General features: G+C 40.6%; 2 protein-coding genes across 2 annotated transcripts; one reads left to right on the top strand and one right to left on the bottom strand.

Moving 5' to 3' along the window:
* Positions 1-1,524: 1,524 nt before the first annotated feature.
* On the top strand, positions 1,525-2,805 carry CGCS363_v012237 (uncharacterized protein; the record flags this gene model as incomplete). Its single annotated transcript, XM_036644086.1, has 1 exon — positions 1,525-2,805. One exon carries the CDS (start codon positions 1,525-1,527, stop codon positions 2,803-2,805), a length of 1,281 nt encoding a protein of 426 aa, XP_036490954.1.
* Positions 2,806-3,050: 245 nt separating this feature from the next.
* nirA-1 (Nitrogen assimilation transcription factor nirA) lies at positions 3,051-5,201 on the bottom strand (the record flags this gene model as incomplete). The annotated part of the gene is made up of 6 exons (XM_036644085.1): positions 3,051-3,591; positions 3,694-4,053; positions 4,129-4,475; positions 4,552-4,810; positions 4,890-4,962; positions 5,024-5,201. The coding sequence occupies 6 exons, from the start codon at positions 5,199-5,201 to the stop codon at positions 3,051-3,053; spliced, it is 1,758 nt and encodes a 585-aa protein (XP_036490952.1).
* Between the last annotated feature and the right edge of the window lie 9,156 nt (positions 5,202-14,357).

Below are 14,357 nucleotides of genomic sequence, written 5' to 3'. Positions count from 1 at the left end.
ACAGCCGCTCTAGCACCCTGCGGCTCCTCTCGTGTGCCTCCGCTATATACGTAGGCCTCTCCTTCTAAGCTGCTTTCTCCGAGAGGCTCTATAAAACCGTATGGGATCTTATAGTGCCGACGAGAGTGGTAAGTAGGCCTGACACCGTCATACTGGTTTTTGCCTGAGGTTGATTCCCCTTGTTCGAACTGGTCTTTTGGAGAAAAACAAGGGGAGTGGGAAAAAAAAAACCGAAAAAAGGGCGGGGGGGCAATTGACCTTGAGTTTTGATCTCCAGCATCCCAGTACGGATGATGCCCATGTCAGACATATTCTTCATTTGCGGCGAAAACGCATCACCAGGCCAAGCCAGGCCAAGTCAGGCCCGGGGGATAGGCCTGGAGGGTGCTCCTGTAAATAAGTATCGCCTGCGCCCGATGTAATACGGGCTTTCGATGCCCAAGTTTAATCGCCATATGGAATTTGACAACTGGAAGAAGTAGACGAGTAGCCGGAGTAGAGGACATCAGGTCTGTATCCAGGGCTTGCTATGCAACGATTCCAAGGTATCTTCTTCTGTTTCTTACGCCGTGTTCACACTCAATTGTCCAACTATGGCCACGATGCTCCTTATCAAGGATTTACTGAAGCTCGGATGAAAAGCAAGCTCTTGCGCTTCATCGTCAGATGACGTCCATTGCCATCTAACGATGGAAAGAGCAGCGAGGATGAGTCCTCGACGATTGTGAACCGGCGTCGACGGAATGAGAAGAGGCGTCAAAGTGAGCGATACCTGTTGACGGTGTGTAAAACGCCGACCTCATAGTCGAAAGAATTCCGTTCTAATCCGCCGGACGTCATTCCGTTGCCTCGCCTCTCATGATTGGCCATGCCCGTTGTTTGCCCTGTGACGGCGATTATCAGCCCGCTTCTGACGTTGACCCATGTCATCATCAACAAAATCAATGGAGGCGATTAAGTTCGTCTTTAGGTATTGTTGGCGAAAAAATACGTCTGTATTCAGGCTCCACGGACGTGGGAAGGGGGCTGTTATGGAGAAAGAGTCCAGTCCGTCCACACGCGTCTGAAACTCCGGAGGGCTGCACCAAGTCCCTTTATGTTGGGCAATACATGACAGACTTACTTGATTCATCTCGAATGTGCTGAATCTAGGTCACCACACGGAGGCCATTCGTTGTGGATTGGACCCAAGCCCACTGCCGTGTGGTCACTGCCTCGTAACTGCTGTATTAACCGCCAACTCTGAACGCGAGGGCCGCCGCACCTATGTCATTATGTCATAACGGAGTCCTGTACCCCGTTAGGCCTCAAAGCGAGAAGGCTCAACATAGTCAGCCGCAAATTCCCGTATGTCTCTGGCACTTACTGCAGATTATGATTACGGAGCCCCATTACGGAGCCCCTATCCCAAGTCCAACCAACCAACCACACACGAGGAGACGACCGCTCTTGCCGATCTGCTGAACGACAACTCAAGCTGTTGTGTATACAATCTCTGGTTCTTGCAGAGTGGAGGGGAAAAACATGACCCAAATCCTCATTCAAAACGTTCGTGTCTTTGATAACGAGACTATCTTGGAGCCGAGTGATATTGTCATCACTCGGTCCGCCGGAGACATACAGAGCCCCATGAATGACGGCTCTGCGGTCGAGACTTTCGACGTCGTCGTTGACGGGCAAGGGTGCACACTGATTCCCGGCTTCATAGACACCTACGCCAACATCAGGGGCGCCAACGCCGCCCTCGGCACCTTCGCATCGCACGGCGTCACGACCGTCATCGACTCGAGCAGCAACACCCAGCAATGCCAGGCCCTGCGCATATACGCCGCCGGCCGCACGAGGTTGCCAACCGTCTTCACCTGCGGGACCGCGGCGGTGCTAGCACGGGATCCTCAACCATACATCCACGACAACCAGGACGAGGTGGTCATACGCACGACTGAAGAAGCTGTGGCCTTTGCCGCCGCGAGAGCGAGCGGTCCGGACCGCGCCGACTTCATCAAGGTCGTCGTCGACCTTCATTCTCCTCCCAACGACTCCCTCCTCAAGGCCATCGTCGACGCCGCCCACGCCCATAACAAGCTGACCATCGCCCGCACCACCGGCAGAGCGTCTTACGAGCGCGCCATGCGCGCCGGCTTCGACGTCTTCGCCCACGCACCGCTCGACGCGCCCCTCGACCCCGCACTGGCACGAGAGATGGCCGCCCGAGGGAAAGTCTTCGTGCCGACGCTGAGAATGATGCGGACATGCGCGACGCCAGACGGAGTCGATGGAGTTGACGGAGGAGAAGCACACCCGCTGCCGTCCGGGCCGCCTAGCTTCCCTTTCCGAGGCCTCTATGGCCGCACCCCGCGAGACGATAACAACAATGCCTCCTCTGCTGCTGCTGACGCCGGGTCTCGGCAGCACAGCAGACCGGGCGCCATGCCGGGCGACGGCTACGACAACGCGGCGGCGAGCGTGCGCACGCTCTACGAGGCCGGGGTGACGATCTGCGCCGGGACGACGGCGAACCTGGTGCCCGGCACACAGATACCCTTCGGAGAGAGCCTGCACGACGAGTTGGAGCTGCTCGTTGACGCGGGCATGACGCCGATGGACGCTCTTCGCTCGGCGACCTGCGTCGCTGCCGCAGCGTTCCGGCTCCACGATCGCGGCATCGTCAGGGGCGGTCAGAGAGCCGATCTGCTGCTCATCGACGGCGATCCCTTGGTGGACATATCGGCGACGCGCAGGATTAAGAGGATTTGGATTCAGGGCGAGGATGTTGAGCCCGCGACGACGCATCGACGGTCATAAAGGGAAGCGGCTTTGGGCGGTGGAATGAGGAGATACTGTTCCTTTGGAGATTGATTCCTGCCGCTCTGCGACTTTTGTCTGTATTTATTCATTAAGTATAATGTAACCTTTTCCCCCCTTCCCGCCCCTTAGGGTCTTCGGGCGACAGTTATGGTATGACTTGCTTCGTGTGCATTGAGCGTTCTGTTGAACATCGGCCAGGTTCAGCCGAAGAAACGAATTCGCCACCATGTGGTCTAATACGTTCAGCGAGGCTGCACTTGTTGAATGTAGCCAATGGTGCTCTCGAAGCTGACAACACAGCCGTTCTCGTCGGCGTCACCGAAGAACCCTCCCCTAGAACCATCAAGAACACGAGCTCCTTTCACAACAAATGTGGGCACGGCGTTCATCTCCGGCGACTTGGAGCCGCCCCTGCCATACGGCGGAATACGGATGCACCTGGCCCTGGCCGTCTCCTCTATATCCCGGAGCAATTCCGCCGCACGGCCCGAGACACCACTCCGGACGCCCATTTCATGGAGCACACAGCACGCCTTTGCGACCGTGTCGTGCACGGAGGGCTCCGCCATCTGCGGCAGTAGGACGTGGACGGCGAACGAGCAGTGCTCCGCGGCCCAGTACTCGTGTCTCAGGGTGTAGAGGCCGTGGTAAATCCACAAGTTCGAGATCATGGAGCTGGCGTGGAGGATCTGCAGGGAGACGGCGTTGCGGCCGTCAAAGTCTGGCCCAGACTGGCTCGTGAACGTGTCGAGAAGCTTCAACGCTACAAAATCGTATGTGCTTCTATTCTTTGTCAATTTCTTGTGTCTTCTTTGAGTTGTTGCAAGGTTGAGTTTGAAAAAGAGATTTCTTTTTGGGTGGGGGGGGGGGGGGGGGGGGGCTTACTGTAATAGTAATATAGATGGCAGTACGCTGTTATTCATCGCGAGGTGATCCAGCAGAGACAGCTTCCAGCAGAGAAGCTTGTTGTACAGCACCGTGCAGCGTCCGCGGTCGAGAATGGGACGCTGAGTGCCGTTCCCGAGGAAGCCAGAGACTAGCTGGTCAATGATCTCGCAGAGGGAACATTCGGCGGCAAACACCTCCAGCTGGTACACGTCCCATGCCTGGTTGGCTGGGTGGCTGTCGATGGCGGAAGATGCTAGCCCTAGCGAGCCGGCCGACATTCCGTCTCGAGCCTCGAAACTTTTCATTATGAGCGGCTTTGAGACGGGCATGTGCGGTGAAGAGACAAGCGATATCTTGCTGTGCCAAGAGAATTAGTAATGTGGCTTCGGGAGGGCGTCGTGCCCAAGAAGAAGGGTAGCTCAGGCGACTTACGCGAAGAAGCAGTAGAAGCCCCAGGTGAGGTAGGAAGCTGCCTGCCACAATTTCAAGTCGTCCGTCGCCTGGGTCTCTGGGTGGCGGAATAGGTTAGACCCATCCGTGCCTAGGCCAAGAGTTGACCAGGTCTGCAGCATCAGCCTGGCCAGGCTCGCGGCTCGGGTGCGAGAGGCACAGGTCCCCTCGTTGCTGCAGTAAACCCAAAGGACCGCTGCTCCTTGTAGAAGAGTCAGGGAGCTCACGCCTCGTTCGGCGTCGAGGAGTTCGAAGGCGCAATCCGCGAATTTCTGGGCCATGTTAGTGACATCCACGCGGAGGCTACTGCGCTTCCTCATCACGTGTAGCTAGAAGCAAAGTCAGTCTCCAGCAAACGGGCGCGAGGAGGAAGACAAAGGGTTTTCCTTTTCTTTTGCAACGCACAGATGAGACGGTCAGGATGGCGTTGACGAGAAGCGGAGAGCAGAATTGGTGCTGCTGTTGGGCGTCGGCGTTGCCCAGTTCAGCGGTGAAGAGATCCCGGGCAACGAGGCGGGAAAGTGTGCCGTCCCAGGTCCAGAATAGGTCGAGAAGCTGGGTCAATACCTTATCGTCCTTTAGAACCGTCGTCCAGCGAGAGATGGGCAAGGTGATGCCGGTGTCGACCCTTTCAGCCGACGGCGATCTTAAAGAACTCTCAATGCTACCAGTGAAAGAAGAGACATCTTCAGTACGATGCAGACAACAACATGCCATTTGAGATGGTATCAATGAGAACTCACCTCCCTGTCATATTTTGCGCTGTATCTGCCAGTACGTTGTCTTCCGGCTGCGATGTCGTGCCGAGAGAGGTAGCTTTCTCAGATGATCAGTCGTAGTTCAGGTATTGAAGTGAGACATGGTCGAGACTACTCACCCATCTCATCATCACCGTCGCTCGTTGGAAGCAGAAGACTGGCATCGGCAATGGACTGGATGGTATTATCGAGATGGGTCGATTGCTTCAGTTGTTGCAGGATCTCATGAGAGGCGCCGTCTTGACTGACGCTCAGCATTTCTAGCACCTTGCGGCTGCTCTCATGCGCCCTCGACATGGTCGTGAACTCTTGCCTCTGGGCCTCTCTCACGGAGAGGCCCTCGGGTACGGGATAGACGCATTGCGTTTTCGTTGCGGAGCATGTATAGCAGCTCGGCCGAATGCCATCACACTTAATCAGGTTACTTTAGCCGGGGCTTATACGGTTGTAAGGCCGCAGAGGTTGAACAAAAATCCTGACCTTGACTTTTTTCTTGCGACATCCTGCGGGAACGTGTCAGAATCAGACGGGCCGACTTGGGAGAGAAGGGTTTAGCCTGAGACCATTTACCGTTACATGCGGCCGAGACCTGGGATCTCTTTCTCTTCAGCCCACGATTTGGAGATGGTTGTGGCTGGAGTCGTGGATGGCTACCCGGCGCCAGCGGCAGCAGCGGCCGTAGCCTTGCAGGACTCGACATCGAATCAGCTTTGTGGCAGGCAGTTTCCAGGTACTTTTCCTCCTGCTGTGGTCTAATAACCATAAGAAGCGGGGAGATTGTAAGTCTTTGAGGAAGGATGTGGCGTGGGGGAAATGCGATGAAGAAGAAGAGATAACATCAAATGGGGAAACACAGCTTGGGATATAAGTAAGAAGGGGGAGAACACGCATCGTCCCGTCATAGGATTGATTTGTCGGCGACCGGGTGTTCCTGATTGCGCGTGGACTGTCAGTTCTCAGTTGTGCAGAAGTCCAAAGTCATCTACCCCACGCAGCAAAGCCTTCACCAGCGTCGGGTCCAACAACAGTGAAGCCTTGCCTGGATGCCAGCAAGCGGCGCGGTGGGTGGTGACAACGAAAGGAGAACATACGGCTGCAAGGCGGAGGTCACGTCGGGGTCATTGCCCCGTGAATGACGGCATGTCGATGTCGGGATTCAGTCACCAGTGGAGATGAGTAAGCAAGGACTCGCCAGGTAAAGTATTGTGCGCCCAGCCTAGCCCAGCCTAGCCCAGCCCAGCCTCTCTCTATTGGTCCTCGGCCCCTGCTCCGCGATTGATTGGGGAAGCCTGCCCCGTGATAAGAGTCTCGATAACATGACAACGGAATTGACAGGTCACTGATCTTGGGCCATCCAAAGCTACAATATACGCACCGCTTCACACTAGAGCGCAGAATCGGGTCTCAAGTCTCGTGGTTTCTAGCCGAGCCGCGGCGGTGGGCAGGGACACGCCATCTTAATTGAAGATGGGGTCTACGGATATGGGCGCGCGGTAGTGTCGATTGCTGGCCAACTCGATATCCATAAAACCAGTGAAGAAAGGGGGGCAGGGGCAGGGGCAGGGGCAGGGGCAGGGGCCGTGTGTGTACATACATAGTACTAAGGCGTAGTAAGGTCGGTACATAGGTCGCACCGCCTGCAGGCTTATAGACGATGATGGGAAGACAGATGGCCGAGACACTTGAGATGGCCCCCAACCTCCCACTCCTCAGCCTTTGGGGAGACGCTCTGGCCGTGAAGATGTGCTAGAGTAAAGTATCCGCACCTCAGAGCAGAGCTGCCAGTTCCACACCGGGGCTGTCGAGTCTGGACCTCCCCTCCCCCAGTGGTGCCCTCCTTGACCGGCGTGGGGCGGAGTGAACTCCGGGAAAGGCGCCTCCTCCCCTCTCCGCTCCTCCCCAAAACTGCACCGTGGATGGTGAGCTGACCCCCGTGGAACTTGGCCCAGGGGTTGGCTGGCATGTGTGTGACAGCTTATCCCTATCTCGCGCCCTATCAGTTGCCTCGTCGCTGTCACCGCCGCTCGTGTGTACTGCGGCATTCGTAAGTGGCCAATGTATGGATGGGTCGTTGAGTGCGGGAAGGGAGGGGGAGGGGGCAAGGGCATCCCAACGTCGTATGCGAACCGTGTCTCTTTACTTCCGCAACCTCCCCTCTGCCCATCAGCCCGCGGCCAGTGTCTGTTTGTCTCTACTTTTCCCCCCGGATTTCCTCTCCATCTATCTCCCTGCAGTAATCTTCATCTCAACGCGCAGCAAGTATCCCACCGGGACCAGAGAGAGTCGAATCGGAAGACGTGAGCGCGCACGCGGCTCTCTCCATGGCAATCGATCACAATCGCGGCTTGTAAGACCTCCCTTCCGCACCACCGCGTGTGGCGCTTCCGCGCATCCGGACCGGAGGTGGTAGGCCAAGAACATGTGTCAACATGCACCCGGTCTACGCTACCTTGCCTACCTGAATAAAGGTCCCTGGGCTGGTACTCGTGAGTTGGGGCTAGTTGGGGGGTGGCCGGTTGATTGTGCATGCCAAGTGGCACAAGGTGACCTTGTAGTGTGCCGATGATCTTCGGCAGTAGCAGACAGTAGTGCTCATTCCAGTTGACTTTCATCAATTCACGTTGGGGTGGGTGTCGTTGATTGATTTGGGGGGGGAGGGGGGATGTGTAGGGCGAAGGAGGGTTTCTGAGCGAGCCCGACTTTTGAGGTTTGACAGGTTCTAGACCAAAAGCTTGCCCCTCCGTCGTACGCGCACCAGGTAAAGTGAGACTTGCTTCCCTTCAGAGGATGGGGCGTACAGACAGGCACAGAAAGCGCGGCGCCAGGGTCTCAAAGCCACGACCTCCCGGCTCCTGGGCTCTGCGTGCTGCGTGCTGCTTGTTGTTGTAGCTCGTGGGATGGTTGTGGCCAAGTCGTCGCGGCATGTCTTTGGCCGAGTGCAAAAGAAAGAAATAAGCCCTCAACGAGTGATATGGGCGCGGTGAGGCTGCGGGGATCTCGTCATGCCGTGGTAATGGCGTTACCTGCATGTTTGATGCAGTTTTCTTCTCCTGTAGATGTTCCTGCAGCCAATATCCCTTTCTTACATGGTTTTTGCTCTTACATTCCTGAGGGCTGATTTAAGGTAACAACGGGCAGGCAGTCTCTGGTGAATGTGGCCCAGCCACCGCCACTACAACTACTAGGCGTTTGACCGGTCTTGTCGATAATCTTCCACGCAGTACCTAGGTAGACCTGGCCCCTTCAGGGCTGAACCATCCATCATAAGAGCATCTATTTATGCGCGATGAGGAGCACTGAGCAGGTTGTAGGTTGACAATCTCGTGTGGATTGTCTGCCGTTATTCTATCATGGCACCTTGATAGATGTGTCGCCGCCGTTGACAGCCGGTTCACTAGCGGGGGTGCCATGGGCCGGCCGCGCCTGTGTTTCTCAGCACTGGGAAATGTTCCACGGCCATAGACGGGTAAGGGTACGGATGCTGGACCAAAGCATTTCGGGGCAAAAGCCAGGGACGGGAAACAAGTACCTAGTACACGGAAGCCAAGCAGATCCCGCACGTGGAGTGTAGCTTTTCTGATTCGACCGGTGCTCACTCCACACTCTTGGGGTTTTGATGCAGAGGAGTGGGGGTGAGGATAACAAGAAGTAGGAAATGTTCTAGAGTACATATTATGGATCGACCCGTATGGATGGTACTGAACAGTACAGGCTAGATCAGCTGAGCTGGCATCTAAACAACATATTATGCTATTTCTCTTAAGCTTAATAGCGTAGTAAGTATCCTAATACTACTTTTAAGGCTAGTTAAGGGTTATACTTATTTATTCTTAATAGTGTTATATTATATTACTAAGATAATATATTTTAATAATAATTAAATATATATATATTATAAACTAAATAAAGATTTAATATTAAAAAGTTAAATTTTAATATAATATATTTAAAGCTATGTTAGCAGTTTAGTTAACCTATATAAGTAGGTATTATAGTTCACTCTATACTTTTTTTCATAATACTGAAACCTAATAGTAGCACTTTAACTTATGCTTAATCTTAATAAAGTAAATAAATAAATCTTAGTATAACTAGTTGTTAATACTTAGCTTAACTTATCCTTAGCTAGTAAGAGTGTTATTTATAATGTTGTGAGAATATTATTTATAATATTATAAAGGTGTTATCTATAATGTAGAATACTAATAGTATTTATAGCTAATATAGCTAGAGCTTAGTAATAGCTTAAACTTATACTTAAGGGTATAAACTTAATAGTATGACTTTTTATATAGCTAAAAGGGTTCTTATAGCTATAGTATAAGAACTTAACTGCTACTTTAAATAAGGCTTTAAGTTTATTCCTTATATCCTCTTATTAGTAGTCTAGTTAACCTATATAAGTAGGTATTACAGTTCACTCTATACTTTTTTTTATAGTATTAAAACCTAATAGTAGTACTTTAACTTATACTTAGTTTTAATAAAGTAAATAAATAAATCTTAGTATAACTAGTTATTAATACTTAGTTTAACTTATCCCTAGTAGAAGAGGGTAGGTAGATAAGTAGTAGAGCAGTAAAACATATTAATAAGAGTATTATTTATAACGCTATTATTTATAAGAATATTATTTATAACGTCGTAAAGGTATTATATCTATAACGTAGAACGCTAATAGTACTTATAGTTAATATAGCTAGAGCTTAGTAATAGCTTAAACTTATACTTAAGGGTATAAACTTAATAATATAACTCTTTACTATTATAGCTAAAAGGGTTCTTATAGCTATAGTATAAGAATTTAACTATTTAAATAAGGCTTTAAGCTTATTCTTTATATCCTCCTATATATATAGTAACTATAATATCTTTTCCTTTTATTATAACTATATATAAGCTAAGTAAAGCTATACTAGATAATTTAATCTATAATATTAAAGTTACTAAAATTAAAAGCTTTAAATATAATAACTTTCTTTATATTAATAAGAAAACTCTACTTAACTTTATTTAAAAATATTTACTTAAAATAGCTAATAAATACTATATATTAGAGTTATATAGCTTTAAGATTAATATAGAGATAGTTAAGGTTATTAATAATAATTCTAATACTTATAACTACTTTATAAACTTCTTTAAAATAGCTAAAGTAGCTTAAAGGCTTCTTAGTAAGTTAGGAAGGGTAAATCTAATATATATTAAGAGTATAGCTAATAGTAGTAAAGCTATTAAGACTACGTAGTAAAATAGAAGATATTATAATAGTATGATAGTATAGAAGCTTTAAAGCTACTATACTTAGTAGAGCTTATAGCGTAGACATCTAAATAGTAGAAGAGAAGAAGATAAGTATAAATTAAATATAGCGTAAAGGGTAGGTATAGCTTAAAAGAGCCTTAAGAGATAGAGGAGACTAATAGAGATAGAGGCAGCTAGAGGAAGATAGTTAACTTAGCTTATTATAATAGTTAAAGTTAGAGGGGTGTAGAGGTAAAGAAGATATTTAAGTCTAAAAGTTATATAACTTAAAGGTTATTAGTAGAGGGTGAGGGGACTAGTCTAGCTTTTACAGTTAATACTAGTTAAATTTTATAATATAAGGCTAGCAGCCCTTCTTTATATCCTCTTATATATATAATAACCTTATATAATATCTTTCCCTCTTATTATACTTATATATAAGCTAAGTAAAGCTATATTAAATAACTTAATCTATAAAACTAAAGTTAATAAAATTAAAGGTTTTAAATATAGTAACTTTCTTTATATTAATAAAAAGATTCTACTTAAACTTACTTTAAATTACTTACTTAAGATAGCTAATAAGAATAATATAATAGAGTTATATAGTATTAAAGTTAATATAGAGATAGTTAAGGCTATTAATAGTAATTTTAATATATATAACTACTTTATAAACTTCTTTAAAATAGCTAAAGTAGCTTAAAAGCTTTTTAGTAAGTTAGGAAGGGTGAATATATTAAGAGTATAGCTAATAGTAGTAGGGCTCTATATTAAGACTATATAGTAAGGTAGAAGACGTTATTTAGGTGTAGATATCTAAATAGTAGAGGAGAAGAAGATAAGTATAGATTAAATATAGCGTAAGAGATAGAGGAGACTAATAGAGATAGAGGTAGCTAGAAGAAGATAGTTAACTTAGCTTATTATAATAGTTAAAGTTTAATAGAGGAGCGTAGAAGTAAAGATAATATCTAAGTCTAAACTACTTATAGTTATATAACCTAAAGGTTATTAGTAGAAGGTGAGGGGATTAGTCTAGCTTTTATAGTTAATACTAGTTAAATTTCATAATATAAGGCTAGCAGCCTATATTTAAAGCTATTATTAATAGTTAATTAATATTTATTATATATTAAGATTAAAAAGCTGCTAGCCTTATACTATAGAATTTAACTAATATTAACTATAAAAGCTAGATTAGTCTTCTTACTTTCTATTAGTATAAGTATAAGTATATTTAGAGGCGTAGTATATATACCTATATAGTATAAAGTTATAAATAGGCTTATATTATAGTAAAAAGTAATAATCTTAAGTATTTATAGGTATTTAATTATATAGATAATAATAAGGGAAGTAATATATTATAATAATTCTTATTATTATAATTAGTAGGTTTTTTCTTAAAATAAGGAAAACTAAAGGGAAAAATAACTTAGAATATAACTTAATAAACTACTAATTATATAATATAATTATATAACTATATATATTATATAATTAATATTATAGTTATAAGTTATAATAAATAAAGTATTTTTATATAAGGTTTTATACTTTAAACTTTATTAGTTTATTTTATATAGAATATTAAAGTAAGTTAAGCGTTATTATTATTCTTATATTATTATTATTATTATAAAAGAATATTATATATTAATAATAATAATAATAATAATAATAATAATAATAATAATAATAATAATAATAATAATAATAATAATAATAATAATAATAATAATAATAATAATAATAATAATAATAATAATAATAATAATAATAATAATAATAATAATAATAATAATAATAATAATAATAATAATAATAATAATAATAATAATAATAATAATAATAATAATAATAATAATAATAATAATAATAATAATAATAATAATAATAATAATAATAATAATAATAATAATAATAATAATAATAATAATAATAATAATAATAATAATAATAATAATAATAATAATAATAATAATAATAATAATAATAATAATAATAATAATAATAATAATAATAATAATAATAATAATAATAATAACTATATTAAAGAAATAACTTATTAGTTTTTCTTTTACTTTTTTATTTATAAAGTTATTTTATAAAGAGTTTTTAACTAGTTATAAATATATTATATATATTATAGGAATATTTTTCTTATTTTTTTATAGGGTTTTTAAGTTTTTATATATAATATATATATATATATATATATTAAGTAAATAAGCTATATACTATAAATTAGCTATATATACTTTAAAGAGGAATATTAATATATAATATTCTTTTATAATAATAATATTAATATAAGAATAATAATAAGGCTTAACTTACTTTAATATTCTATATAAAATAAATTAATAAAGTTTAAAATATAAAACCTTATATAAAATACTCTATTTATTATAACTTATAACTATAATAATATATAATATATATAGTTATATAAATACTTTATATAATTAGTAGTTTAATAAGTTATATTTTAAGTTATCTTTCTCTTTACTTTTTTTATTAAAGGATATAACTTACTAACTATAATAATAGGAATTATTATAATATATCTCTTCTCTTATTATTATCTATATAATTAAATTCCTATAAATACTTAAGATTATTACTTTTTATTATAATATTAGCCTATTTATAACTTTATACTATATAGGTATATATAGTATACTTCTAAATATACTTATACTTATATTAATAGTTAGTAATTAAGTAATTAAGTAATTATAAGCTATATTATTACTAAAGTAAAGTTAAAGATAGTAAAGTTATTAACTAATATATATATATAGCTAAAGTTAAGAGAGAAATATAGTTAGAAATTATAATTATATAACTAAAGGCTATATATATTATTAGGAAGTATAAAGTTAAGAGGTTTATTACTTTAACTAAGTAAAAATAATAATAAATAGCTAGAAGCCTTATTAATAATATAAATAATAATATTAATAATTCCTTTTTAAGTTATTTAATTAATTAGTTTATAATTAAATAATAATAAAAAAAGCTTATAATAATAAAAATAAAAACATAGTTAATTTTATATTAATATTATAGCTATTATTTATATAGTTAATAATTATAACTTTTTAAAAGATTTTATAAAAATAAATAAAATAATAAAATAAAGAGAAATAAAAACTCTTTTTTTTATAATAAAACATAATTTAATAATATATCTTAATAATAATAATATTATTATAATATTAAAAGATATTTATCATATATTTAAACTAAGTATTAATTTATTTAGCTAATTTAAGTTAGACTTTTTAGATATTACTTCTACTATATAAAAATAACTTATTTTATATAATATTAATAAACATTATATTATTGTTATAAAAGTAAAAAAAGGAATTTATATTTCTTTTAATTTCTAATTAATAATAATAATAACTATATATATAATATAATAAATAATAATAATAAAAATAATAATATAAATACTCTCTCTATTAGTTAGTATATAAATATTAATTTATATAGTATTAATTTTTACTATTTTCTCAAAAAAAGGTGTATTTAATATGAAGTTAGTATTTTTATGTTTCTTATGTAATATAAATATTATAAAAGATTTATTATAAGTTATAAAAAAAGAAGAATAAATATAAAGCTCTATATATAATAATAAAGTTTTTATATTTCTAGCTATAAAAACCTCTTCTAATAACCTCTTTAGTTAAGAAGTTATCTCTTATGTAGTAGTATTACTAAGTTATAAAAGCTTTAATAAGCTATTTAGCTTTAATATAATTAGCTTTACTATATATAGCACTACTAGCTTTATGCTATATAGCTAGCGCTATTACTATTCTACTAGTTTATTTAGCTATAATATATATTTAACTTTATATAAAAGTTTACTTATTAATAGGAATATATAAGGTTTCTATACTATTTTCCTTAATTAATAGAAAGTATAAGTTTAAATACTTATATAGTATTTCTAGAATTATATTTATATATAAAGTGAATTTTACTATAGTCTTTTTATAAGAGGGCTATATTATAACTATAAACTTAACTTTATATATAACTTTATACTACTTAAGTATATATATTATACCTTTAAATATACTTATATTTATACTAATATATATTTTATTTTACTAGATAGATTTAGTAATAAGATTTCTAATATTAATATATTTCAAATATTTTATAATTAATAAGTAAAAT

This window comes from Colletotrichum siamense (genome assembly GCF_013390195.1).
Source record: "Colletotrichum siamense strain Cg363 chromosome Unknown KSG_Cg363_contig08, whole genome shotgun sequence".
In the NCBI taxonomy this organism is placed as follows: domain Eukaryota; kingdom Fungi; phylum Ascomycota; class Sordariomycetes; order Glomerellales; family Glomerellaceae; genus Colletotrichum; species Colletotrichum siamense.
This window is presented reverse-complemented; position numbering and strand designations above follow the sequence as displayed.